This window comes from Sminthopsis crassicaudata, chromosome 2 (assembly GCF_048593235.1).
Source record: "Sminthopsis crassicaudata isolate SCR6 chromosome 2, ASM4859323v1, whole genome shotgun sequence".
In the NCBI taxonomy this organism is placed as follows: domain Eukaryota; kingdom Metazoa; phylum Chordata; class Mammalia; order Dasyuromorphia; family Dasyuridae; genus Sminthopsis; species Sminthopsis crassicaudata.
In genome coordinates, this window is record NC_133618.1 from 187652902 (window position 1) to 187679183 (window position 26282).

A 26282-nucleotide genomic window follows, 5' to 3' on the forward strand; every position below is an offset into this window, starting at 1 on the left:
TAAAAGTATCAGAGTTGTACCAAAGGCAATTTACAAGCAATAAAATCAGGGCTAGGGGCAGCTAGGTGGCACCAGCCCTGAATTCAGGAGGACCTGAGTTCAAATCTGGCCTCAGACACTTAACACTTCCTAGCTGTGTGACCCTGGGCAAGTCACTTAACCCCAGCCTCAAAAAAAAAAAAAAATTCAACAATAAAATCAGGGCTGGTATCTTCTTAATCTCCTCTGAACACTACCTTAGGAAAATGATCTGACTCCATTCATGACCTATAAAACTGCTAAAAATCACCCAATCTAAAACACATTGTTGATAGCGATGAATAATGATCTGACTAATCCATCAAAGAGAAAACTGAGACACACCAATTGAGGTACAACCAAACTTCCTTCTTAGCTCCTATTCAAGTGGGACTTAATATGCAATGGAAAAAGGTCTGGATTTGGATTAAAAAATATTTACTTTTGAATTCTTTGTCTGCCACATGCTATCTTTGTGACTTTGGACAAGTAATTTCACCTTTATACAAAACAAAGACATTGAATTACACTCACAGTGATCCTCAAAGTATGGGTCAGAGAACCCTGGGGGAGGGTGTCTCTCAAACCCTTACTATATTTCTAATATAGTAAATATTTATTAATTTAACCCACATAAAAAGAACTCAATGATTTTTAATAATATAAAGAGACTGAGAACACAAGTATGAGAACCATTAAACTAAAGGGCCTCTAAATTCTTCTTCTGCTTTAAAATCCACCATCCTTTTGTAGTAGAGGCTGGACCAATTAGCCCAGATCTTATGAGTACACAAAGTGTGCTGCTTTGGCTAACACAGTCTCCATGTGAACTGTGGAGCAGGTGCAAGCATTCCTTACCTACTTCTAGTCTTCTCAACTAAATGAGAAACTGGATTGTTGATTGGCTAGTCAGAATTGGAATGCATTCATAAGGCACTAGTCATCCAGGGACTGGTTATCTTTTTTTTTTTTTTTTTTTTTTTCTTGTCTGCCATGTTAAAGTGAGATGGTAAAAACTCAGTTCTCAGTGGAGAGTGGCAGTGGCCACAATTTAGTCCATGAGTAGATGGTTTAGCATTGCTTCTTTCATTTTTATGTCTAGACTTTCTACATTAAGGTAAAGGAAATTAAATACAACTATAGTCTTGTGAGGTTTAGAAGATCAGGAGAGTGAGATACTGTGATGTGCAGGAGTGTGTTGATGTTATGACTGTTATGTGGTCAGCCAGCTCAACATTCATGTCCAGTAGAAAATCCTTTGGAACTCAGTCTAGTAGGAGATGAATAGCAGACTAATCAGTGACTATACCATATCTGGTCATGAATAGGGTGAGTGGGATCAATATTATATAGAAATCCAGTTAATATGACCCTACTCTCTCTAGGAATGTAGGGGCATATTCTTATATCCTGGGGAAAATGTTTTATTTTTCTGTTCTTATTATAACTTACTCCTTTATAAATATTAATTGATATTAATTGATTAGTTGGAAATGGTTCATAAATTACAACTTATCCTGGGAACTGTGGCTGAGGGGAACAATCTCAGAAGATAAACTCTCATGTTTGCTACCATATCACTTGAGCTGTGATAGATAGCAGGGATGGCTCTAACTCCTAGCAAAGAAAGGTAAGGTGGTATGTTTTTCCCTCCTTGCCTATTTAGGAGGACACTTGAGGGCTTTCTCACCTTCCCAAAGACAATAATGCTGTAAACTGTATAATGTCAAAGGCATAGTAACTGAATTCCAGTACTTAGCAGAGTGTCTAGTACAGTGTAAAAGAAAAGTTTAAATTTGGTTGAGGGGAAGTAGAACACAACAGCAGAGCTACTTATTGTTAGATATTAAAGAAGACTATCCTAAAGATATCAGAAGAAGGAAGATTTTCAAAATCTCTCTCTTACATTGGAAGACTTTAAACAGAGACTGGAAAGCCATTTGTCAAAATTATTATGAAAGACATTTTTGGTCAAGTATAAGTTGGATCAGACTTTGAACTTGTGATTCCAACTCTAAAATGATTATCTTTGGGGCAAATTATGGTCATTCAAGTTTCTCTGGTTTGTTTTCCTCATTCTTGCTTTTGGATCTGACCCATGAATTCCTTTGTGTAGGAAATTCTCAGGTAGGAAACTTTTTCTATCAATACAAGTCAGCATCTGATTTGCAACTTATAGTCTTAGAGATTTGCCTGAGGCAAATTATGAAGCAAAATATTGACTTGCCTAGGGTCACATAGCCAGAATGTGGATGTTCAAAACAACCTTTTCCCCATTCTTTTAACAGATCATTATTTTGTAATAATGTGAAAAGAGGTTTAAATAAGTTAGGTCTTAGTCTATCATGGATGGTACCATGCAGAATTTTGTTTTTTTGTTTTTTTTTTCTCTAAGATTTTCTGGTTAAAGGCAACAGAATCAATAAAGTTCACTATAAAATCTCTAGATTCTTTGTTCCTTGAGATTTTCTAGCAAAATGATTATAACCATGTAACAAATAGACCTTTTTCATGACTGAATATGACATTTGCACTCATAAAAATGTCATAAAAGTTAAATAAACTGTGGATAACTAGGCTGTGAACTCTATGAAGGCATGATCATGTGTTATCAAAATTTGATATAATCTGGGACCTTACCATGCTTATATGTATGTATATAGTTAATGCTTAATATATGTTTTCTCTTGCTGCACTGCAGGATCCAGAACTCAGAAATTCAGTTAACCAGTCAGAAGTAGAGTAGGAATATTGATGATTATTAGAATGTTCCCAAAACTAGCAAGAGCAATTAATTTGAGAGTAGAAGTTCAGTGTCAAACCTCATCTTCTCCTTGCTGTTCACTTCCCTCCCGACATTTTATAAGAGATTTATGGGCAAATATAGTAGGAAGATTTGCCATTTCCTTCTCCAGCTTATTTTACAGACAAGGAAACTAAAGCAAATAAAGTTTAGTAACCTGCCCAGAGTCATATAGTGAGTAAGTAGCTGGGGCTAAATTTGAACTCAGGTTTTCCTGACTTCCTGATTGATACTCTAGCCACTATGTCACCTATCTTCCCAGAAATAGAAGATTGAGTTGAAATATTGCTTCTGCTATTTACTATCTATATGATCTTGAATAACTTTGTAATTCAATTTTTTTCATCTGTAAAATGAAGGGTTTGGACTAAGAAGCCTACAAGCCCTCTTCCAGAGCCAACTTTCTGAATCATATGAACAGAATCATGTGCTTTTAGCAAATCAAAAGTAGTGGCTGGGTTGAATTCCATGTGACCTTAAATGACTTGGAATGAGAATCAGAGTTGACTTGGTATGGCAAGTGAGTCTCTGGGCTATTCTTCTTGCTCAGTTCTTCATATGTCTTGATATCACTGTAGTTATCTTGCTTTTTAAAAATTATTTTCTTCTTTTCATCTTTCTACTATAAGTTACTCTCATATATATGCTATATTTTTAACTTCAACTCTAAATATCAGTGTCATTCTGTCTCTAGGTCTCTGGCCCCAACTTCTTGAATTGATATATCTATATTTATATGTGTGTGTGTGTGTGTGTGTGTGTATGCACATATACATACATACAAACACACTCAGAAAGAGATACACATAGACAGACATACATATATGTATGTATTTGTATGTACATATTTTCTTTGAGCAGTTTCTGTTCCTTTGTCTTTTGTTTTTGTATTTTTAATGAGCTCCCCTTGGATTTCTATTTCATGTAGCTTATCTAGGAGAATATAACTTTCATAGTTATAAAAAGATAAGGAAATGACCTATATTTGTATAAATATGCTTTTATTAATCTTTTCTTTACCACTGAAATAATGATTTTTTGAAAGAAATAATTGAGAACTGTTTCATGATTTTTAAGAATTGTTTTCACATTTTACAAATCCATCATTTTCAAATAAAGAATTTTGCTTTTTTATTCTAACTTGGCACAGTTGAAAGAGCACGAAGATTAGTGTTCCAAAAATCTGGATCTGCATTGAACCTCAGGTACTTACTATCTGTGCAAAGTCAGGAAAGCCATGTAACATTTTGGAACCTCAATTTCTCTGTATATGAAATGGGGATTATAATATTTGCATTCTAAATTCCATGTTTTTTAAAGAAAAGAACATTTTATATGTCTTAAAATGCTATATAAATATGAATTATGATTATCTTCCTCCTCCTCGTCCTCTTATATAGCACATACCAAAGGCTGGAAACTTATAAAACATAAGCCAAAGATAGTATCTGATAAATTTTTGTGTGGTTTATATAGCCCTAGAAATGTTTTTCCCCCCCTCACTGTGGTGCTTTCCTCCAAACAATCTTATCTTATTCATACTCTGTCTTTCTGTACTCTTTCTGCCTAGGCAGCTTCTTGCACTCCTTGCTCTAGTTGTTCTATGGCCCATCTGGTTGACAGGTGGCTGAAAAAGCTTGGATAGAATGATTGACAGTGAAGCTAATAATTTTGGGCAAGGGCTGCCCAAGGCATGGTTATCAGCAGCTTCAAGTTGGGTAGGTACTTCAAAGAGGAGGAAAACTAAAGTGGATTCACCTGTGCATTGTTAAACCCCAGGGAGGCATACAAGATGCTTTTCACAGTGGATTTGGCTATAGACGATTGCTTATGAATGAAATCACTACCATCATCATGAAGTAGCAGAACATGATTTCAAATGGCTGTGAGAATGAGAGGAAAAAATGTGATTCTTTGGCTATAAATAGCATAAATAATAATAATAAAAATAAATAAACAATAAAAGAATTACATTATTTTATGTAATCTGAATTTTCCCTGCTCATATAAAATTTTCTTCCTGAAGGCCTCATATCAGTTGTGTGGGAATCTCAGGAGAGTATCTACATTGATGAACCTAAAAGAGATTTTATAAGCTCCCATATGTTTTGTCCAGGATTTGGATAGTGGTGAGCAGAGGCAAACAAAACCTTCATAGTCCCAAAGGAACTCATCTATAATGTAATAAAGGAGGTCAAAAAGCTTGGTTTTTCTTCACTTAATTTAGTATCTATGAAGTGTTCTTATATCCAGGGCAGTTGTTTAGTAGCTAGTGATATTTAGTCTGCCTTCTTAGGAGATATAGGGATGAAGGAATCTTAGAGTTTTACAGTTGAGGAAGTTGAGGCACAGAGAGGAAAATTACTTGCTCTTTATCACAGCTGTAATTAAAAAGTGGAGCTAGGATTCAGAAATAAGTCTTCTGAAACCACATTCAGAACTCATTCTACTAAATTATATCACTCATAAAGCCCATTTGATTCACAACTGGGCTTAGAGAACAAAGATGTCCTGGGTCCACTGCTAGGAAGTTAAGGGTTTATTTGACAACTTTTTTTCAATAGTGTTTTATTTTTCTAAATACATGCAAAGGTAGTTTTCAGCATTCGCTTTTGCAAAATCTTGTGTTCCAAATTTTTCTCCTTCCTCCTTGTCTACCCCCCTCCCCAAGATAGCAAGGAATCCAAAATAGGATAAATATGTGCAATTTTAAAAAAACATTTAAATATTCATCATGCTATATAAGAAAAATCAGACCAAAAGTGAAAAAAATCATGAGGAAAAAAACACAAACAAACAATAACAAAAAAAATGGTGAAAACATTATGCTTTCATCAACATTCAGTCTCCATAGTTTTCTCTCTGGATATAGCTCCATTCTGAATCTATTGGAATTTCCTAGAATTGCCTCATCATTGAAAAGAAACAAATCCACCACACTGAGTTAATTTTTGTTGATGGTGAGTGAATATTAAGCTTCATGAAACTATTCTTCAGACTTTCCTGACCTTCTCCTTTTCTCTCTCTATACTATCTTTCTTAGTAATCATACCAGCTACCATGGGTTCAGTTATCATATCTGTAAAGATTATTCCAAGATCTATATGGCCATTCCTGGTCTCTATCAAGCCACCGTGTTTTGTTTGTTTGTTTGTTTTTTACCATCTTTAGACATCTTGAACTGAATGTGTCAAAGGTATAAAAAAACAATATATTAAAAAATAAATCTCATTATCTTTCACACCCCCTTTCTACAATTCCTGATATTGTTGAAGATAATACTATTCATCCAGTCACCCAGGCTTCCAACCACAGTGTGATCCTTGACTTTTTAATCAAAAAAACTCCCTACATCCTAGTTGATGTTAGGACTTGGCATTTCTACCTTTATAAGTTCTCCTGTATACATCCTCTGTAGAGAATCACTGCCTTGACTGGCTTGGCTTGACCTTTTTTTTTTTTTTTTTTTTTTTTTTTTTTTTCCCTGAATCAGGTTTTCTTTATATTTGGTAGCATTTATCTGCCACATTGCTGATGGGTCAATCCTTTGAAAATATCCATTTACATATAGGTCATTATCTATGGATGTTGTATCAATTTAAAAATAGCATGTTTGTGGATTTCACTCTGATTTCCTTTGTTTTTCAAGTGAACATAAGTTCAACATATTTCATGGGAATAAGAGAGTTTGAGTTAAATAACTCAAAAGTCTTAAAATAAATGACCCCTTTAAAACTGGTAAAGTTAACAATTCATATACAGAGGAATAAAAAAGAACTTCAAGTGGTTCTAAAGCTCATATCTTGCCATTGGTCATATTTACTTTTTTATGTAAAAATTCTATGATTTTACTAGCAGACCCTCTGTATTGTAGCGAAGTTTTATGAATTACTGAGGTCAAAAATAATTCAATACATGAGAGCCAAATATTTGTTGAAGAAGCCTTTCTAAACTTAAAGAGGCTGATCCTCAGATAAGAAACAAGTCTTTCTCTAATCATGATAACACTGAAACAATCTTAGAGAGAGTTCTATACCATTTTCTAAGATTTTAGTAGAGGAAGATTCTATATCCTTTCTTGGAAATGAGTCTTTTCAAGACTTCCCACAATCATAATTTTTAAAAATTATTGGTAAAATTTAGCATAAAATACCTTGTTATTCACTATTTTTATCATCAGTATTAGCACTGAGAAGGTAACACGAATAGTCCTAGAGTCAGAAAGACCTGGATTCAAGATTTACTTCTGTTCTATATTAGCTATATGGCCATGGGCAAGTGGTTTTACTTTCTCAGAAATCCTAAACTCTTTAGGCCTATAAATTATAGAATTAAGATTTAGGGTCTATAAGAAGGAGATTTTCTACACTAAGAATTTAAAAGCAAAATGACATCACAAGTCTGGTCTAAAATACCAACATCCCCCAAATCCCCAAAGAAAATTTTAGGTATAAAATCTATGTTATTTTTTTGAAATGGAGGCTTGTTGGGCTAGATAGTGAAATGGAGAGTGCCAGATCTGGAATCAGGAAGACTTGAGTTTAAATTCAGTCTCAGACACTATCCTGGGCAAGCCACTTTAAAATGTAGCAAATAACTATTTCTATTGCCTCAGATTCTTCATTTTCAGATGAAGGATATTAAGTGGAGGCATTAATTGTTCACTCCTGCTAGGACTGTTGTAAAAATACAATGAAATAATAATTCTAAAGCTCTTGGAACAATGCCTGGTATATGATAAACACTATGTAAATGTTTGCTGTTATGTGTGTTCTTAATGTCAGAGCTGTTTAGGAGTATCTTGTAATGTAGTGGATTCCTCCTAGAAGAGGTTTCCAAATAGAGACTTAATAACTTGTTACTTGACAGGGAAGTTGTAGAAGGGACACAGCAGACTGGATGTCCTTTAAAGTTCCTTCCACCTCAGATTCTACAAAATGTTTTTCAAAGATAATCCTTGCAAGTTTTCAAAATTCCAAAAGCTTTCAAGAGAGTGTAGGCACTTTTGTTACTGGGTACTAAGTGCAGTCTTTGTTTAGCTCCTCATTTGTTCACTTACTATGTCATTGGAGTGACTCTGAATTCTCAAAGTCTATGCTAGCAGAGAATAAGCTAGTTCCATCCAAGCAGTGAATAGTTTAAAGAATAAGTCTATAATGGATTTTTTTGTCTGTCATCTAGAGACCAACTTAGATATATTTACCACTAGTTGGTAACTTCTGTTTTTTTTTTTTTTTTTTTTTTCCACAGCAACTTATAAAACTAATTTTAATGAAAGGCTCATGAATTGTTACTCAAAAGAGGGCTCATGATGAAAATCATAGATGTTCTAAGGTATTGACTATTATATTTGAAAGGATATAACATACATTCAGATATGAATTACATACATCATTAGTATAATGAGAGCATTAAGTACTTGACCTTCACTAACTTTCTCCTACTATCCCATCTTCTTTATATCATTTGCATTGATTTGTGATGATTAAACTGCCTCTATTAGTGATTAGTGAATAGTGATGATTTTTTAACATGTTAATAAATGAATTTCATTTTAATCAACTTTCTTTTTAATCCTATGTATTTTATTTTGTGCATTTAAAAACATTAGTTGGAGGAATAAATAGGCTTCACCATACAAAAGCAGGGGTTTGAATCCCTGCTGTAAGGGGAGACAGTATGGTATAAAGGAAGGAGTTCTGGAATTAGTCATAGAACTTGGACCACGTGTTATCTGCTTTATCATGGAAAATTTAAGTCATATGGATATCACTTCTCTTTTATTTAAAATGAAAGGCACGGAGTGGATAATCTCTAAGTTCTTTTCTATCTTTAAATCTGTGGTCCTAAGATGTTGATCTCTAGGCTTAAGAAATGATAAATTTTTAAAGTTAAATATTCTTTTGATTTAAAAAAGAGAATACTATATCTCAGGAAGGTATGACTATTATTGTTTGAATACATTTCTTTCGGTTGATGATAAACTTGTGGTTTGGAACAGCAAATCTTTAGTTTTATGTTCCTTCAAAACCCACAAATCCAAAATTATTGTGTAACAACAGGGCTTATCTCTAGGAATCTGCCAGACCTCTGAACTTCTTCATTATGCCCCAGACACTTCTCAATCTTGGAAAATTAATTAAGTCTTGGAAGCACTCTTTACCACCCTCTTTGATTAGAGAGAGAAGGACTCCTCCCAGAATTTTTATTTAAAGTAAGTTCCCATAAAGCCATCTTTTCATTTCGCATCTAAATGTACTTCTGGATTTCTTCATTACATCCCTTTCCTTTTCAGCTTTTATGTGTTTGTTTTTCTATTAGAATGTCAGATCCTTGAGTTCAAGTACATTTTTCTTTTTCTTAATTATTTAATTATATTTTATTTTCCATATACATGCAAAGATAGTTTTTAATATTTGCCTTTGCAAAATCTTATATTCAAAATTTTTCTCCCTCTTCTACTACCTCTTCCCTCCCTAAAGCAGTAAATATGTGCCATTATTTCAAGCATATTTTCATATTCATCATGCTGTGCAAAAAAAAAAAAAGAAAAAAAGAAAAGAAAATCAGATGAATAAGGAAAAAAACCAAGACAAAGAAAAAAAAGCAAAAAAAAAAATGACAACAAAAATGTGAAAATACTATGCTTTGATTCACGTTCAGAAAGACTTCTTTTAGCTTGCCTTTGTATTACCATCACCTTAGTGGCACATGGTTTGTTGTTGTTTGTCTTTTTTGCTCAGAGACAACCAAAATGACAGCGTGAGTGATATATTTTGACTTGTGAGTTGATTGGATTTAAGTGAGACAGGGTTGAACAAAATCATCAGGCTCATTGACTCTTCCAGAGTCATTTTGGAGCCCAGTGACAAGACAAAATTCAAGATGGATTGGTGGTGGCTCTGGATGAAATAAATGACTTTGGCATCTTTCGTGTATGACAAGACTCTAAGCACTCTATTGCATCTGCTGCTACCACCTTTACAGCTCGTCCAAACAAAATACTCACATCTCCCTATCTCACCAGGGATATACTTCATATACTTGGGGTAGATGCCCTCCTAACTCACCACAGGTTTGAAGTCTATAGATTATCCTCAACCTGGTTTAGCTTTAGATGATTTACTGTGCTGTGGTCATTACAAAAGCTGCAGCTTTATTGAGCTACAAAAGAGATCTGTGTGGCAGGTGGACACTAAAACATGAGGAGCTTGAAAAGAGCTTGGTAGCCCTCACATCAGAGGTACTAGTTCTCCCCTGAAGACCTCATATACCTTGATACATAATAACTCCTCCATAAATGCTATTTGACTAACTTATTGGCTAATCTTGGTCCCAACAATTCTATCTGTAGATCATTTAATTACTGTTTTTGTTTGTTTGTTTATTTGTTTTAGTAATTCCAGGCAGCTAAGTAGTGCTGTAGATAGAGCATTAGGCTAGGAGTCAGATAGACTCATCTTCCTGAGTTTAACTCTCAGCTAGCTATGTGATCCTGGATAAGTCACTTAACTCTGTTTATCTTAGATTCCTCATCTATAAAATGAACTAGAGAAGAAATTGGCAAACCATTCTAGTCTCTTTGCCAAGAAAATCCTAAATGAGTTCACAGAGTTAGACGTAACTGAAAAATGACAACAAAAATTCTTACAATTAAAGAACATGTTCTATTATGAAGGAGATACAGGCTCTGGAGACCCTACTGGTTTCAATTTCTACTTCTGTTCTAAATCTTGGAATTAATTCTATGTGGTATATATCATAAAAATTAGCAATATGATATTTATATATCATAAAAAAGCTATGTAAAAAGAGTAAATACCAACATTTTCAGGACCTCTCAAGTGTTTATAGGTAACATCCTTTTATTTCCTTCCTGAGACAAATTCATTCATCTGCATTCAGTATCTCTACTTCCTCTTTTCACTTTATTTTAAGCCCTTTGTTTTTTATCTCATCACTTAATTGAAACAGCTCTCCTCAACATTACTGATGATCTCTTATTAAATCTGATGATCCCATGCAGTCCTTATAATCCTTTACTACTGCAACATTTGATAATGTTGACCATCCTCTCCTATCCAAATATTTTTGATACTGCTCTTTCCTGCTTCTCCTCCTCCTCCTCCTCCTCCTCCTTCTTCTTCTTCTTCTTCTTCTTCTTCTTCTTCTTCTTCTTCTTCTTCTTCTTCTTCTTCTTCTTCTTCTTCTTCTTCTTCTTCTTCTTCTTCTTCTTCTTCTTCTTCTTCTTCTTCTTCTTCTTCTTCTTCTTCTTCTTCTTCTTCTCCTTCTCCTTCTCCTTCTCCTTCTCCTTCTCCTTCTCCTCCTTCTCCTTCTCCTTCTCCTTCTCCTTCTCCTTCTCCTTCTCCTTCTCCTTCTCCTTCTCCTTCTCCTTCTCCTTCTCCTTCTCCTTCTCCTTCTCCTTCCCTTCTCCTTCTTCTTCTTCTTCTTCTTCTTCTCCTTCTCCTTCTCCTTCTCCTTCTCCTTCTCCTTCTCCTTCTCCTTCTCCTTCTCCTCCTTCTCCTTCTCCTTCTCCTTCTCCTTCTCCTTCTCCTTCTCCTTCTCCTTCTCCTTCTCCTTCTCCTTCTCCTTCTCCTTCTCCTTCTCCTTCTCCTTCTCCTTCTCCTTCTCCTTCTCCTTCTTCTTCTTCTTCTTCTTCTTCTTCTTCTTCTTCTTCTTCTTCTTCTTCTTCTTCTTCTTCTTCTTCTTCTTCTTCTTCTTCTTCTTCTTCTTCTTCTTCTTCTTCTTCTTCTTCTTCTTCTTCTTCTTCTTCTTCTTCTTCTTCTTCTTCTTCTTCTTCTTCTTCTTCTTCTTCTTTTCTTTCTAAAGGTTCATTATCCATATCATAAGTAATGAATAGAACACTGACCTAGGAGTCAGGAGGACTTCAAATCTGCCCTCAGACATTTACTAGTTGTGTGACTCTGGGCAAGTCTTTTAGTTCTCGTTTGCCTTAGGTTACTCATTTATAAAATGAGCTGGAGAAGCAAAAGACAAACTACTACAGTATCTCTGCTAACAAAATCTTAAAATGGGGTTATGAAGAGTCAGATGAGACTGAAACTGCTGAACAACAACAAATCCATGCCACGTTCTCTAACTGTGGATATCTACCACATTTTCTCTTTTCTCTCTGTAATCTTTCACTTAGTGATCTCATGAGTTCCCATGAGTCCAATTATCTTCTCTATGCAGATGACACTGCATTCTACAGTGGAAAACGTGCTGGATTTGGAGTCAGAGTTGTTGTTTATTCTGTTCAGTCATGCCTGTGATCTCATTTGGGGTTTTCTTAGTGAGGATACTGGAGAGTTTTCCATTTCTTTCTCCAGCTCCACATGAAAAACTGAAGCAAATAAGCTTAATAATTTGCCCAGAGCCTTGCAGCTAATAAGTGTCTAAGGCCAGATTTGTTCAGAATCATTATTTAAAGGAATTTGGAGTAGTTTGGGAGAGAGGTTGCATAAATTTCCCCATTTTGGCTCTTCTGAGTCCAGATTTGAACTCGGTAAAATGAGCTTTCCTGATTTAAAGTCTGGCACTCTATTCATTATGCCATCTAGTTGCTAAAGTTATGGTATCTGAGTTCAAATTCCAACTCTAACACCAGCTATGTGAATTTGAGCAACTCAGCCTCTCTGACTTTATTTTCCTTATCTATAAAATGAGAGGATTAAACTTATAGCTATGATCTTATGACTCTCAAATCTATATAACCTGTCTTTGTTTCATTCTTGGGCTCCAGTTTTGATCCATGGATTTCTTTTGGTTATGTTAAACTAGATGTCCCAATGGCATGCTTTTGAACTCTACACTTCTTCCAAATTTTATCACTGCTGTTTTAACAATTATTTAATTGATCTTTTAAAACAAATTCTTTTTCTTTAGTTCTTCAAGGAATTCTTATTGTTGGACTTTTGTCTAATTGGCATTTTTCTTTCATGCTTTTGTTTTTAAAATATATTTTCACATCATTGTTTTCTCTTTACCCTCTAAGTTCCCAATCACATTAATACTCTTTTGTGGTCAGGTTATTTTTTGCTTTAATTTTTGTTAATTTTCCATCCAATTTCTTGACTTTTGACTTTATGTTAGTTGAGCAGCTTTGCCTATTTCTGGGGAATGGGGGGTTGAGGTGGGGTGGGAAGTCTCTGTCCCAAATTTCAAGCTCTTTTGCTTTGATAGAATGAGGTCTGTACATTTTCTGTACTTCCAAGATGGTATAATCTGAGGAAAGGTATGGTCACTGCTATACTTCTCTATGCTCTGGTCTCTTGATCACAACTCTCTTCCCTGAAAATGCAACTTGGAACTGAGGCCCTTATTCTCTTGCAACTCCAAGCACTCCTCTCTGCCCTGGAACTGTGATCAAGAACTGTTGGAGTTGCCAAATGTTAACTCAGTCCTACACCTAGTGCTAGAGCAGCCATTCCCTGCAATGTTTTTACTGGTCAAATATGAATCCCTTGATCATCAGTGCATAATGAAAGTTCTTTCTAGCTACTCTAAACCTTTTAATTTGCCAAAGAAGAACCAATGGATCACAATGAAGATGTAGGTTGCCCAAGTTACTGTACTAAGATTGTATAGGTAGAAATAGGACTTGAATTCAGATCTCCAATTCAGTGTTCAGTCTATTACTCATACAATTAGTTCCTCCTTTAATAACACTAGTTTAAGCTAAAATATTCTCTTCGTCTCTGTTTTTCTATCTTTATTTTCTCTCTCAATTTGCAGCATTTCCAGTTTATATCTTCCATGAATTGGGAAGATAGTAATTCAAAATGCTTTCTGCTGGATATAGGCTACTTAGGAAGGTAAGAAGAAAAAGCCAGTGTGAGTTGTGCTAACTTAGAGTTTTATCAACAAACGTGTGTATATAGATAAAATCTAATATTTGTCTGGGATAAAATTAAATGATTATGATCTGTTTGGAAATGAATATCTACTCTATGTACCCTATTATATATGCACTTGCACATATACATACACACACATATAAGGCAGGATAGATTTGCACAGGGTCTTTGTAAATCTATGTGTAAATCTGTGTAAATCTATTCTACCTCCTTATTTTGGAACAACCCAAATGTATGATTCAGTTCTGTAGGGTTTCTTACTTTGAATATAATGAAGTAATATCTTCATAGACTATTGAACAGTGACTCAGTGGACCTTGGGTAACTCTTTACTTGTCTGAAGATGCTATTGTACACTTAGTAAAAATGAGAGATGGTAGATGGACAATGTCTAAGTTGTATTGGTAGCCAAGATACATGAAGCTTTAGAGAAAGGCCTTTAGTATGTTGGGATGTTTCTGTATGAAGGATTTATAGAAGGTAAGAATGAGGATTTAATAAGATTAGAAATCAGGAACAAGTTGTGAGCTGAAAAGGGTGCACATTGAGTAGAATCAAAGACAGTAAATCCTTAGCTTTTGAAGAAGCTCAGCAGCAAATTATTTTTGAATAGCAGTTTTCAACTTACCTGGATTGTGTGTAAACTCTTCAACTATATTACACAACAGAATTCAGCTTCTGTTCATAGGATCCTAGATATAAAATTGGAAGGGTCCCCAGGATCAGCTAATCTGACTTTCTCATTTTACATGTGAAGAAAATGAGGCTTTATGCTATTAAGTCAATTTAACCAAGTCCAAAAAGGTAGTAAGTATTAGAGATAGGATTTGAACTCTGCTCCTCTCACTTCTAAAATCACTCCTCTTTCCATTTAATGGAATGTTAAATTAGATGACTTCTGCTGTCCCCTTTAGCTCTAGGTCTCTTAGATCCTATTAATTGAAGTATAAATAGGCATATCTTAAAACTTGTAAATATACATTTGTAGCCAAGTCCTGATTAATATCAATATTGAATTCCTTGATAAATTTATCCTATTTAAATTTGCACACATATTTCTGTTGGACAGGAGCCAATGACTATATTTTACATAATTATAACTTTGAATAGTGTGAATTTAAATATTTGTGATCATTTCAGGATGTTAATTATTTGTAATCATTGGTTCTTAACCATATTAGTGGCCCAAAGTCCTCATTTGTTGGGATTGCTAGATAACAAATTTGCTAGAGTTCGCTTTCATTTTATAATTATAGCATAATAGTTTTATAATCACTTTCTCATCTAGTTACTATACAGTAATATGACCCTTCATAATCAAAGATCATCTCTGTTCTCTTTTATTGGTGGTCAGCTTATAAAGCTAGATGCTTAAAAATAAAATCACAAAAGAGCCAATTATATTATGCCGTCTTAAATCACTAATATCCAGAATCTCTAAGCAGTCATAATCTACCAAAAGGGAAATTCAGAAGTCACCAATTTGAAAGACACGAAGAGAAAGATACTAGTAATCCATTTACTTGTTGGTCTGCCATGTCATCTTAATCTTAGACCTTATTGAGATGTACTCATTCATTTTACACTAAGCATGCTAGGTGAACACTTGTCTTTTATATCATGGTGTGAATTAGCATGAATGTTATATACACCCAGGATTATTTGTGAGATTATAGGAATCAGTAAAGTTGGAGACTCATTTGGTGCTATTTACAGAGCCAAGGTAAGCAATTCATCACAGAATATATGTTAATGATAGGCTACCTGAATTCCTATTGAGGAACGCCGGCTTTTGAGGAACTCTTCAGCTTTTGTCACTAGGACAGCTTTGTCACTTGTTCGAACTGAGCTGCTTTGGCTCTCAGAGGCATGGCGCTGAGCAGCTGCTGTTTCCAGGGCAAGATTCATGGCCTTGTTACTGTCCAGGCTATCTGTGGAATTGTACAAGCCTCGACCATCTTGTGGCCATGGAGGAATCCTCTGAGTCCGGCTGTCATGGTAGGCATCCTGGGTAGATTCCGTGCTGCTCTGGGCAGTGACAGAAATCAAAGGTTTGGAGGTCGTCCGAGGGGGTACTGGTGGTGGTGTCTTTTTATAACTTGTGTATGATACAGCTGGAGAAAAAAATAAGGAAAAAAACCCACCAAAGTTAATATAGAAATGTGGATCTTTTCCCACATTAGAATCTGCTCTGCATAATTTTACAGCAACTATAATATGCAAATGAGGCAACTGAAAAATGGTACTTCGTTTAGTTGTAACAGCATTGCAAATGTTTTTAAAAAGTTTTGTCTAGGCTTAATTTTATACAGATACAGCCCATTTTCACTGTTACCTATCAGATACTCCTCCCCTTTTAAAAAAATATAAGGTTTATTGATATTTTTTGTTTTTATAACAATCACTTCTGTATCATTATGTACCATCACCCCCTCCTTAATCCTCTGAATTGAACCTTCTCTTGTAATAAAGAAAAATTGTTAAACAAAAACAACTGATACAGTGACTTTAATGTATATAACCCTATCTCTATAGGGATACGTTTTTCATTATTTTACCTACTTTCAGTTTCTCTTTTACCTCCATTCCCATCCCTAACTCTTGAAATCTACTGAATTTCCATCTTATGGAAAATTTTGCATTGTAAGGGATAAAATATTAATAAAATACAATTCATGAGTTCATAGAGCTTATGGTCTACCTTGAGAAAATAAGACATCTTTACACATCCAGTAACTGCACTATACACAGGTAAGATATATATACCCATTATCATAATTATAATATAAATAGTATAAATATTGTTGTTGTTTGTCCTTCATTCTCAAAGAGTACAATTAAGTGATTCAGTGAGATACAAATGAATTGGATTTAAGTGAGGGGGGCTGTGCCAAGTTACCAGCATCTCACTTTCTCCTCCAGAGCCATCCGGATCCAGTGGTGAGATAAAGATCAGGATGACTAGAGATAGCCCTGGATTCAGTGGGGGACTTTACCTGTTAAAGATTTCAACAGGTCTCAGTTTGACTGAGGCAACACCTAATCAGTGATTAAGACTAGGTAAAAAATGAGGCAGAGAAAAAAAATCTATCTTAATTTCTGGCCAAAACAGAAGTAATTGCTATTTACATTCACTCTGAGGCAGTCAGTGCCCTAACAAAGGGATCTATTGTTGGTCAATCAGAAAGAGACAGAGTGTTGTGAGTTTAAAGTTTAGTCAGTCATGGCTGGAAAACTCCTATATATCCTTAGAGGTTTCAGTGATCAAAATTTATACTCCTTTGAATAGGGCACCTATCCAAGGTGGATGGGGAAGGGAAATAAAAGAAAAGAAAATCTAGATAATGTTAAGTGCAGAAGGCACTTTCAGTGTCTGGGATCAAGGATTTCCTCAGGAAGGAGTTTGACCATGAACAATGGATATCACAACAGGAGCATTTAAAAGAGAAAACATTTCAGGAATAGGGTACATCATAAGTAAAAGCATAGAAAAGGGAAAGATTTTTAGCATGTGTTTGAACAATGTCAAGCTGATCATTTTGGCTGAAGGGTTCACCAACAGGATAAGTGTGAGATAAAAGTGGAAAGATTGGCTTTTATTATCTGACAGTATATCAATTTCCCAAGAAGCCAAGCTAAGGAGTTATAAGCACCCATATCTGATAAATATGCTTTATTTCCATTAGGTTTATTTAACAGATCTTTCAAGCTATGGGCATATACTTATTTTGGAAGCTTTAGCATTCTCTTCCGTTCTCAAATTAGTTTACACTGCAATAGGTTTTTTTGTTTCATCTTCAAAGCAAGAGTTTAATGAAGTACTCTTTAAGCAGTAATGAAAAACTCTTCACTATAATCCAAGGAAAAAGTACCAGCATGGATGAATTGTAGATGTCTAAGGATTGTTTGTTATATTGAGAGACAGGAGGACGACTACATAGACATCCTGCTGGTTCTTTATGCTTTCAAGTCTGAAAAAAGGATGAGTAAGAATAGCCTATAATCATTTTCAGAGAAAGTATCATGAGGATTAAGAAATACAATACAAATAAATATGCAAATCCATGAAATTTCAAAATTTTAGTTTTTAAATGTTTAAACAGTTTTTCCACTATTTTCTTAATCTTTTGGGTAAACTGGAGTAGCAAAAGGGCTAGCAGTCTAGCCCTTGAGTCAGAAAGATCTGGATTCAGGTTCTGCCTTTTCAAATAGCAGCATAGGCAAGTCACTATCCCTATCACAACCTTTAACTATCTCTAAACAACTTTGTAAGACTACTAACATAACAATCATTTATTTAAAAAAAATTTTTTTTTTGGAGGCTGGGGTTAAGTGACTTGCCCAGGGTCACACAGCTAGGGAGTGTTAAGTGTCTGAGGTCATGTTTGAACTCAAGTCCTCCTGACTTCAGAGCTGGTGCTCTGTCCACTGCGCCACCTAATTGCCCCATTCAATTAGAATTTCTGACATGATCATTCAGCTTTTATTTCAAAACTTTTGATGTGAGGAACCCACTACCTTCCAAATCAACCCATTCTACTTTGGGATTGCTATTGTTAGGAAGTTGCGAATCATGCATCATTTCTTCAGTCAAAGAAAGATGGCTTCTTAGTTATCACTCCCTTCTCTAGGTGTGCTGGTCTTAGTTCCCACTTCCCTCTTTCTTTTCTTTTCTTTCTTCCTTTCTCTTAAAATCCTCAATGATGTGTCCTGCTTTCTATAGCTCCACACTGGGGTGATTAAATATTCTGTTATAGTAGAGAAGTGATGAGGTGGGACTCCCAAGGATGGTGGAAAAATGGAGTCTGCTTATTTCAAGGACTTTCTTCTTTATATAATATAACAAAAACAACACTGCACACGTGGGTCCACCTAAACAACTTGTTATTGTATGTAGTTTGCCACCTGGTATCACTCTGCTTCAATCTCACCACAGGTTGTCACTGCCCCCTGACTTCTCAGGAAGGCTGAGAGCCTTTAGGGGGAGATGGGGAGCTGAACCAGACATTGTTAGCAGGTTCCCTCTGGGCTGAAGGGTCTTATACTTTACCCAGAGTTACCCACTGACTGTGACTCTCTATACCTCAGTATAAGAAATATATTTCCTAAGGTACATGAGTAAATGTCAATTTAGAAAAACTAGAGGAAATCTATTCAGTCCCTAAGCTTTCTAATATAATTATAGAGAAAGACTCTACAGGGATAGCATGAATTGACAGGCCTATCTAGACTGAGAGCCCCTTGCCATTTTTCTTTGAGATTTACAGATGAAATGACATATTGGGTTTAGAATATGCTTGGGTTAATTTTGGGATTCCTCCACCTAGGATGTCCACCATGGACAATTCATTCTTCTAAGCACAAACATTTTCAACCAATCAGAAAAAAAGATGATTAGTTACAGGTTTTTGATTCTCCATCCATGTAGCTACATAATTCTTTAGTTAACTAGCTTTTTCTTCCTACTACAAATGGAAAACAAGGGATTATAAAAATAGGCATAGTATGTCATTTCAAAAATTCAAAACGATTCAGCCCCCAATGTTTATAAAAGATCACTATGATGAGCAAAGTATATAAATTTTAATTTCAAGGACTAGAGATTGTCAAGAAATTGAGAGGTGGATATTTTAAATGAGACCTTGAAAAGGTAACCTATAAAGTTAGAAAATGAGAAAGTAACATTGAAACAAGTGACAGTCTAATACTTATTTCTTTAGCACAAAGCAAATTTTCCTGCTCAGAAAGGAAAAACAAAACCAAAAACATCTAAAACCATCTTCTCTAGTGTCTGACTTCCCCAGTATTAACTAGTTGGTAATTATTTACTCTGTAATTCCTTATTTGCAAAATATTATGCTTGTTATTATAGGAAATACAAATAAGTATAAGATATAAACCTTGTCCTTAAGTGTACCAAAATACAGATCAAAGGATACTTTTTCTTTTTCTCTTTTTTCCTTCCTCCCTTCCTTCCTTCCTCCCTCCCTCCCTCCCTCCCTCCTCCCTCCCTCCCTCCCTCCTTCCCTCCCTCCTTCCTTTCTTTCCTTCCTTCCTTCCTTCCTTCCTTCCTTCCTTCCTTCCTTCCTTCCTTCCTTCCTTCCTTCCTTCCTTCCTTCCTTCCTTCCTTCCTTCCTTCCTTCCTTCCTTCCTTCCTTCCTTCCTTCCTTCCTTCCTTCCTTCCTTCCTTCCTTCCTTCCTTCCTTCCTTCCTTCTCTCTTTCCCTTCTCTCCTTCCATCATTCTTTCCCTCCTTCCCTTCTTTCCTCCCTCCCTCCCTCCTTCTGTCCTTCCTTTCCTCACTCTCTTCCTCTCTCCCTTTCACCCTGTCTCTCTCTTTCTTTTTCTTCTTTTTTGCGTTTTCTTCTACAAAAGATTATAATCTATATAAAATAGCTTACCTTCTGAATGTAGTAAGGGTAGGGAAAGGAGGAAAAGAATTTGGAACAACATTTTAAAAAATGTTAAAGATAGCTTTCATGTATTTGGGGGTAAAATAAAATATTAAATATTAAAAATAAGCTTATTATCTAGTTTTGTACAATTTCAGTATGATCAGTGTGACTCAGTAATTTAGTGGGACCATTTCCACAACCATTATTTCTATTTCTTACTGATTTCTAAAAAGTCAAGAATAGATAAAATATATTCCAAGTTCTTTAAAATATGCCCCCAAAAGGATATGACGACTTCAAAGAAAATCTTTGATATTGATTAATGGGATCTGGGAGAGACAAGATAGATGAAAACTCAGATCAGACAAACCACTCTCTATTTCTTACCAATCAACTTATGGATTTTATTAGGGTAGAAAGGAGAAGAATTTATATTTCTGAAAGCTAGTCTTTGACATATAACTTTTAGGAATTCACCAGGCTTGAATGAGTCATTGAAGATGGTTTCCATACTAAAATGTGACTAATTTCTAATGATTTTTATAAAATCCTTAAGTATTTTCCCACTGGTTTTATAGAGATATAACCTTTGTATTTTTTCTATGTGTCACCATGATATTACACTTAGATTTTTGAATCAAGTACAAAACTGATGGTAAAACACAGGGCTTACACCTCAGACATCTTTAAAGGTCTCTGCGGATACAAAAATAAGGTGACAAAATTATATAGGAGATCGTGACAAGAGCTCTAGTCCTGGCTCTATCCCTATAGCTATGTGAATTGTGGCTAGTCCCTAAATCTCTTTTTACAAAGTTTTGACTAAATGATTTTTTTGGCAAGGCATTTGTGATTAAGTGACTTGCCCAGGGTCACTTGGCTAAGTATTAAGTATTAGGCTGAATTTGAACTCTATTCCTCCTGATTTTCAAAACTGTACCATTTAAATATTCCAACTAAATGATTTCTAAAATACCTTCTGTCACTAAAGATGTCTTTGGCTTTCAGATATGATAATGCTCACTTATTTCTTACCTTATTAGTGTAGGAACTGTCTCAAAATACTCTGAACTTAGTGACATCAGACGTAATGCAAACAGACACCCCCCCTTTTTCCTCATTAAACTTTTAAAATTTACTTACCTGACACCTATATAATTTAATTTCTCCCAAATGGGTAAAATACAGAAGAAAAATTATGAAGCAATCTTATTGGTAAAAAAAAAAAAAAAAAAACAAACCAAAAAAAAAAAACACCTAATGAGTCTTTTATGCAACAGTATTAGAAATATAAGTAATTATCTTTATGTTAATCAATTAGTGATGCCTCATTCACTAAAGAATGTTTCTTTATCCTTTTATCACACATCCAGAGTTAGTGTTACAGATGAAACAAAATATAGACATCTCTAGTTTTCAAAATATAATTGCTAATAGATGCTATGGATAAAACCCCAGATATTATTGCAAAGTTAATGAAGTTGTGTTTTTCTTAAGCAATAACAATCATATTGATGAAATTGTCTGTACCATCCTTGCGTAAAAGTAATATTAAAAGGCACTGCAGAGGAAAAAAGAATATATTATGAAAATTATACTCATCTTCATTCAAAACCTTAAGATTGAGTAGATAGGGCATCATGGAAATGACTAAGGTAATATATTTTGCCAGCTGTGCTCCTCTCAGGAGTGAACAATGAAACATATGGTGACTATTATAACAAAATTTTCAGACAAGAACAACTGAAATGCCATGGAATCATATAGAGATTTGTCTAGAAAATTTAAACAATGAATTCAACAGACATTCATTCCTAGTTATCTTCATTAATACTTAGGTATTCTCAGAGGTTTCCTTTTCATATCTGTGTTGTGAATCATACCAAATTTATTTAATTTAAATTAATCTAAAAAAATTGGGCAAACCACGATTAAGACAGCTTTTTGTTTACATAAATTGCCCAGCAGATGCTATTGATTTTCTTATAGAAAAATACAATACTATCTCATATTGTCACCTTCTTGCATTAGAGTTTTTCTCCAGTGCCTCACTGTGATATGGAGCTGACCGTGGCTCTCAAAGTAATGGAAATATGTAGAGTTTTTGAATATAGATGTGGTGATTGACTATTTAATCTATTGTCTAAGGATGAGCCTTCCAAGAGATTCATGAATAGAATTCTAGGGACACAGCAACTCAAAAATAATCTATGATGTTGAAGTGGGATTGCAATATACATTAATAGAGAGGATATCCTTGCTGAAAATAATGTCCTTAAGAGTCCTGAAGTAAGTACTTTTTATTTCATTCTGCCACTGCTAATGAAAAGGGAATACAGATCTTTCCAACAGATTGCTGAAGAGACTAGGGAAATATATATTTTCTCAATTATTTAATTAAATAGATCATAAACTTTTGTACCTGGCTTTCTGAACTCTTACCTTTGTCCCAGCTGTCTTTCATGTTAGAAATGCATGTACCCCTATAGCCTTTTCCTTGGATGTGTAATTTCCTCCTTATAACTTACATTTGAGGAAATGTCCACATCAGTTATGCTTATTTCTACTTAATTCCACTCTTGATGATCTTGAATTTTCTACCTTGTCTTATTTCCTAGTTTTTCATGTCCCTTTTATATTATCTTCCTCCATTAAAATGAAGCCCCACTGAAAGTGGCAAAGACTTTCTGCTTGTATTTTTTCTTCTTGCTTGTATTTTTATTCCCAGCACCAAATCTTGTGCCTGGCATATATTAAGCCTTAATTAATACTTTATCTAATCTAATATCACCTTTAGCATAAACTGAACTCAGTTTACTTTGATAGCAGATGAAAGAAGAGGCAATGGTGATTTTTTCTATGATGATGGAAAGAAATGTAATTAGGCTTTACTGTTCCTGAGGTTGAATCAACCTGACTAACATCAAGATCCTTGGTCTTTTGTAGACATGCTTCTAACATTTGTTCCTTAGGTGCACATCCCAAAATATCATCCATATAATGTAACAATATTACTTTTGGAAATGCTTTTCTCACTGGAGCAAGAGCAGCAGCAACATACATTTGGCACATAGTAGGGCTGTTTTTCATTCCCTGTGGCAAAACTGTCCATTCATATCTTTTATAAGGCTCAGCCAAATTAACACTAGGCACTAAAAAAGCAAATCTTTTCATATCCTCTTTATCTAGAGGGATAGAATAGAAACAATCCTTAATGTCTATAACCCATAGAGACCATTCTCTTGGCAACTGAGTAGGAGATGGAAGTCCAGGCTGAAGAGTTCCCATAGTTTCCATCTGTTCATTTACTCTTCTTAGATCAGTTAACATCCTCCATTTCCCAGATTTCTTTTTCACCACAAATACTGGGGAATTCCAAGGACTTAGAGAAGGCCACAAGTGTCCTTGGTCAAGTTGTTCATTCACTATGTCTAATAAGGCCTGAATTTTATCACTTCTTAAGGGCCACTGTTCTACCCACACTGGTGAATCAGTCTTCCACTGAATAGGAACTGGTGAAAGTGCAGGTAGGCCTTCAACAGCAGCCCTGCCTAAAAAGCCGAAGTGCTGATTTGTAATCCTATCTGCTGTAAAATGTCTCTTCCCCACAAATTGATGGGGATTTTTTCACCACAAAAGGAGTAAAAACTCCTGTTTCACCCAGATAATGGACCTGCATATAGTTCTAGTCTAATGTCTAGAAGCCATTATAGAAGGTCAAGGCTCTAAACTTTCTATTGCCTTTGATACCTGAATTTGTATTACCCATGTAGACATTTAGTAAATGTTGAATAAATGAATGAGAAAGCATATCTATGTCATTTAGAAAGTAAACTCTTAGAGTACATTACTGAGAAACTGCCTTTGCAATCAACTACCCCAATATTCTTATTTTATAGATGAAGAAACTGAAAACCAGGTGTTAAATGAATCACAAGTGGCAGAACTAGAAATTTATATCCAAATCCTCTGACTTTAACTCCAAATCAAATATTCTTTCTATTGTGACATATATCTCTCTTAATTCCTTAAATTTTACTTTTAAAAATTTTAATTCTGGATATTTTTCCAAAAATAAGTTTCATTTCTCCTCCAATTCAACATTGTTCTACTTTAAATAATAGATAACAGTTCAGTGAAAGTTTTGGCCAAGCCAAAGCAGTAAAGATATATAAAACATTTATTAGACCTGCTAGGGATTCAAAGAGAAAACAAGAACTAGTTCCTACTGTCATGGATTTCATATTCTAAAAAAGGAGTACAATATGTAAATAAGCAAGTTCAGATCAATGCTGAATAGATTTGGGAAATTATAGTATATTATTCTTTTATATCTATTAGAAGCTCATCTCCTTTTTTCTAAAATCAAATTTTTTTCAATTAATTCATATTTTCTTTTTCTTCCATCTTCCCCCATCAGAAAAAAAGAAGGGAAATAAAATTTATATAACAAAATCAAAAAAAACAAATTCCCATATTGCTCATGCCTTCAAAATTTATGAGCTTGCACCTTTGAGTCTGATACCTCTCTGTCAGGAGGCACTGCACTTCTTTAAAAATAACAACTATAAAACTATAAACTTATAGAAATAATAACTGTAAAATGTTTTAAAAAATAAAAGCAAAAGGGACAGCTAGGTGGCGTAGTAAATAGAGCACCAGCCCTGAAGTAAGGAGAATCTGAGTTCAAATCTGGTCTCAGACACTTAACACTTCCTAGCTCTGTGACCCTGGGCAAGTCACTTAACCCCAATCACCTCAGGGGAAAAAAAATTACAAAAATAATTGCACAAGAAAATTTATAACATATTTTGTTATGTCTGCATCCAAAATACTATTCAAATGTAACAAATAATAAAGAGCCTTAGACAGGTCAGAGGAAATTTCATTTATTGTATCTGCTTCTTTAGTGTGCCCTCCAAAGTAATGTAATTACTGAGTAACTGTAAATTGAGTTAAAACCTTCATATAGTCACCTACCTGTATAATTATATTAGATAATATTTTCCTGAGTTTTTTTTGCTAAGGTATAGGAGAGGGAATTATATTATTGTAATTCTTATATATTCAGTATTTCTGCATTATTCAGTATATTACTGTGCAGCTTACAACATTTCCAAAAGCTCCATAAAACATTTCTCCCCCTTTCTCCAACATAGCTAAGTGCAGAGTAGCTTAATGCATTGTGGACCCTAAAATTTGGATTGTGACAATTTTGTTCAGTTTTAGCCAAATAATGGTAATATTTAATCACCACTCTTTCTTTGCACAATGATCAACCATCTGGATGGAGAAAAGGGGAAAAAAAAAGATGACACACCACTTTATGCTAACAATTCATCTGTGGCATCTGCAGCTGTTGAGGAAGACTATTACAGTATGTTCTGAGACAATTGGATCTAGCAACCAAAGAACATTAGACATTTTGAAAACTTTTTAAAAAAACAAATGAATATGAAAAGGATCTTATTTATACAATTAAAGATCACACCAGTTTTAAGGGAGAATGGCAGTTTCTTCTCCCTGACTTTGAGTCTAGGAATTTTCTCTAAAGTTTTAGCTCTCCCTTATCTCACCCCTCCCTCTATCATAGTGTTTTGTATATAACACAACATATATAAGCATTAATATCTGTTGGATGAATGATGGAAAGACATTTGGAATGTAAATTGTGATGTATTAATCACTGCCAAAAATACCTTTTTTAAGTACAGTCAGATGAAGCAGTATGCTATGGTGTTAAAAGACAATTCAAAGTGTAATTCTGCTTGATCTTGGACAAACACATTTTCATTCCTAGAACTCCATTTTCCTGGTTCATAAAACGGGATGTTGGATTCTATGATGTTTAAGGCTTTTTTTCTGTTCTAAATCTTATGAGATGCTATGGTCTCTAGCCCAGTATTTCAAACTTTCTAGAAGGCTTCTGGTAAGTAAATTAATAAGCATTGGCAAGATCTGTTTAATATTATGAAACTTTCCAGATTTTTTTTTATCATAGTCAGAATTGATGAATGTATCAGAGGTGTGAAGCATGCAATGTGTATATGTGTCTTAGGTTCTTCATGAGACAATTTTATACTTTTGAATAAATATCAGCAGTATATTTCATTCAATAGTTCTTTTGGAAGATCACCCATGAATACAATCATATGACACTTAGTATATTCAGAGGCACTTGGTTGCATAATAGATTGAGTCCAAGGCC

The 26282-nt window shown here is 34.7% G+C and overlaps 1 protein-coding gene across 6 annotated transcripts in view; it reads right to left on the bottom strand.

Moving 5' to 3' along the window:
• Positions 1–26282, bottom strand: part of DLGAP2 (DLG associated protein 2) — a 1171101-nt gene that overhangs the window by 40078 nt on the left and 1104741 nt on the right. For all 6 annotated transcript variants that reach the window (XM_074287975.1, XM_074287976.1, XM_074287974.1 and 3 more), the window contains one exon: positions 15445–15794. In XM_074287975.1, the coding sequence (XP_074144076.1) occupies positions 15445–15794 (350 nt within the window). The remainder of the gene's footprint in view (positions 1–15444; positions 15795–26282) is intronic.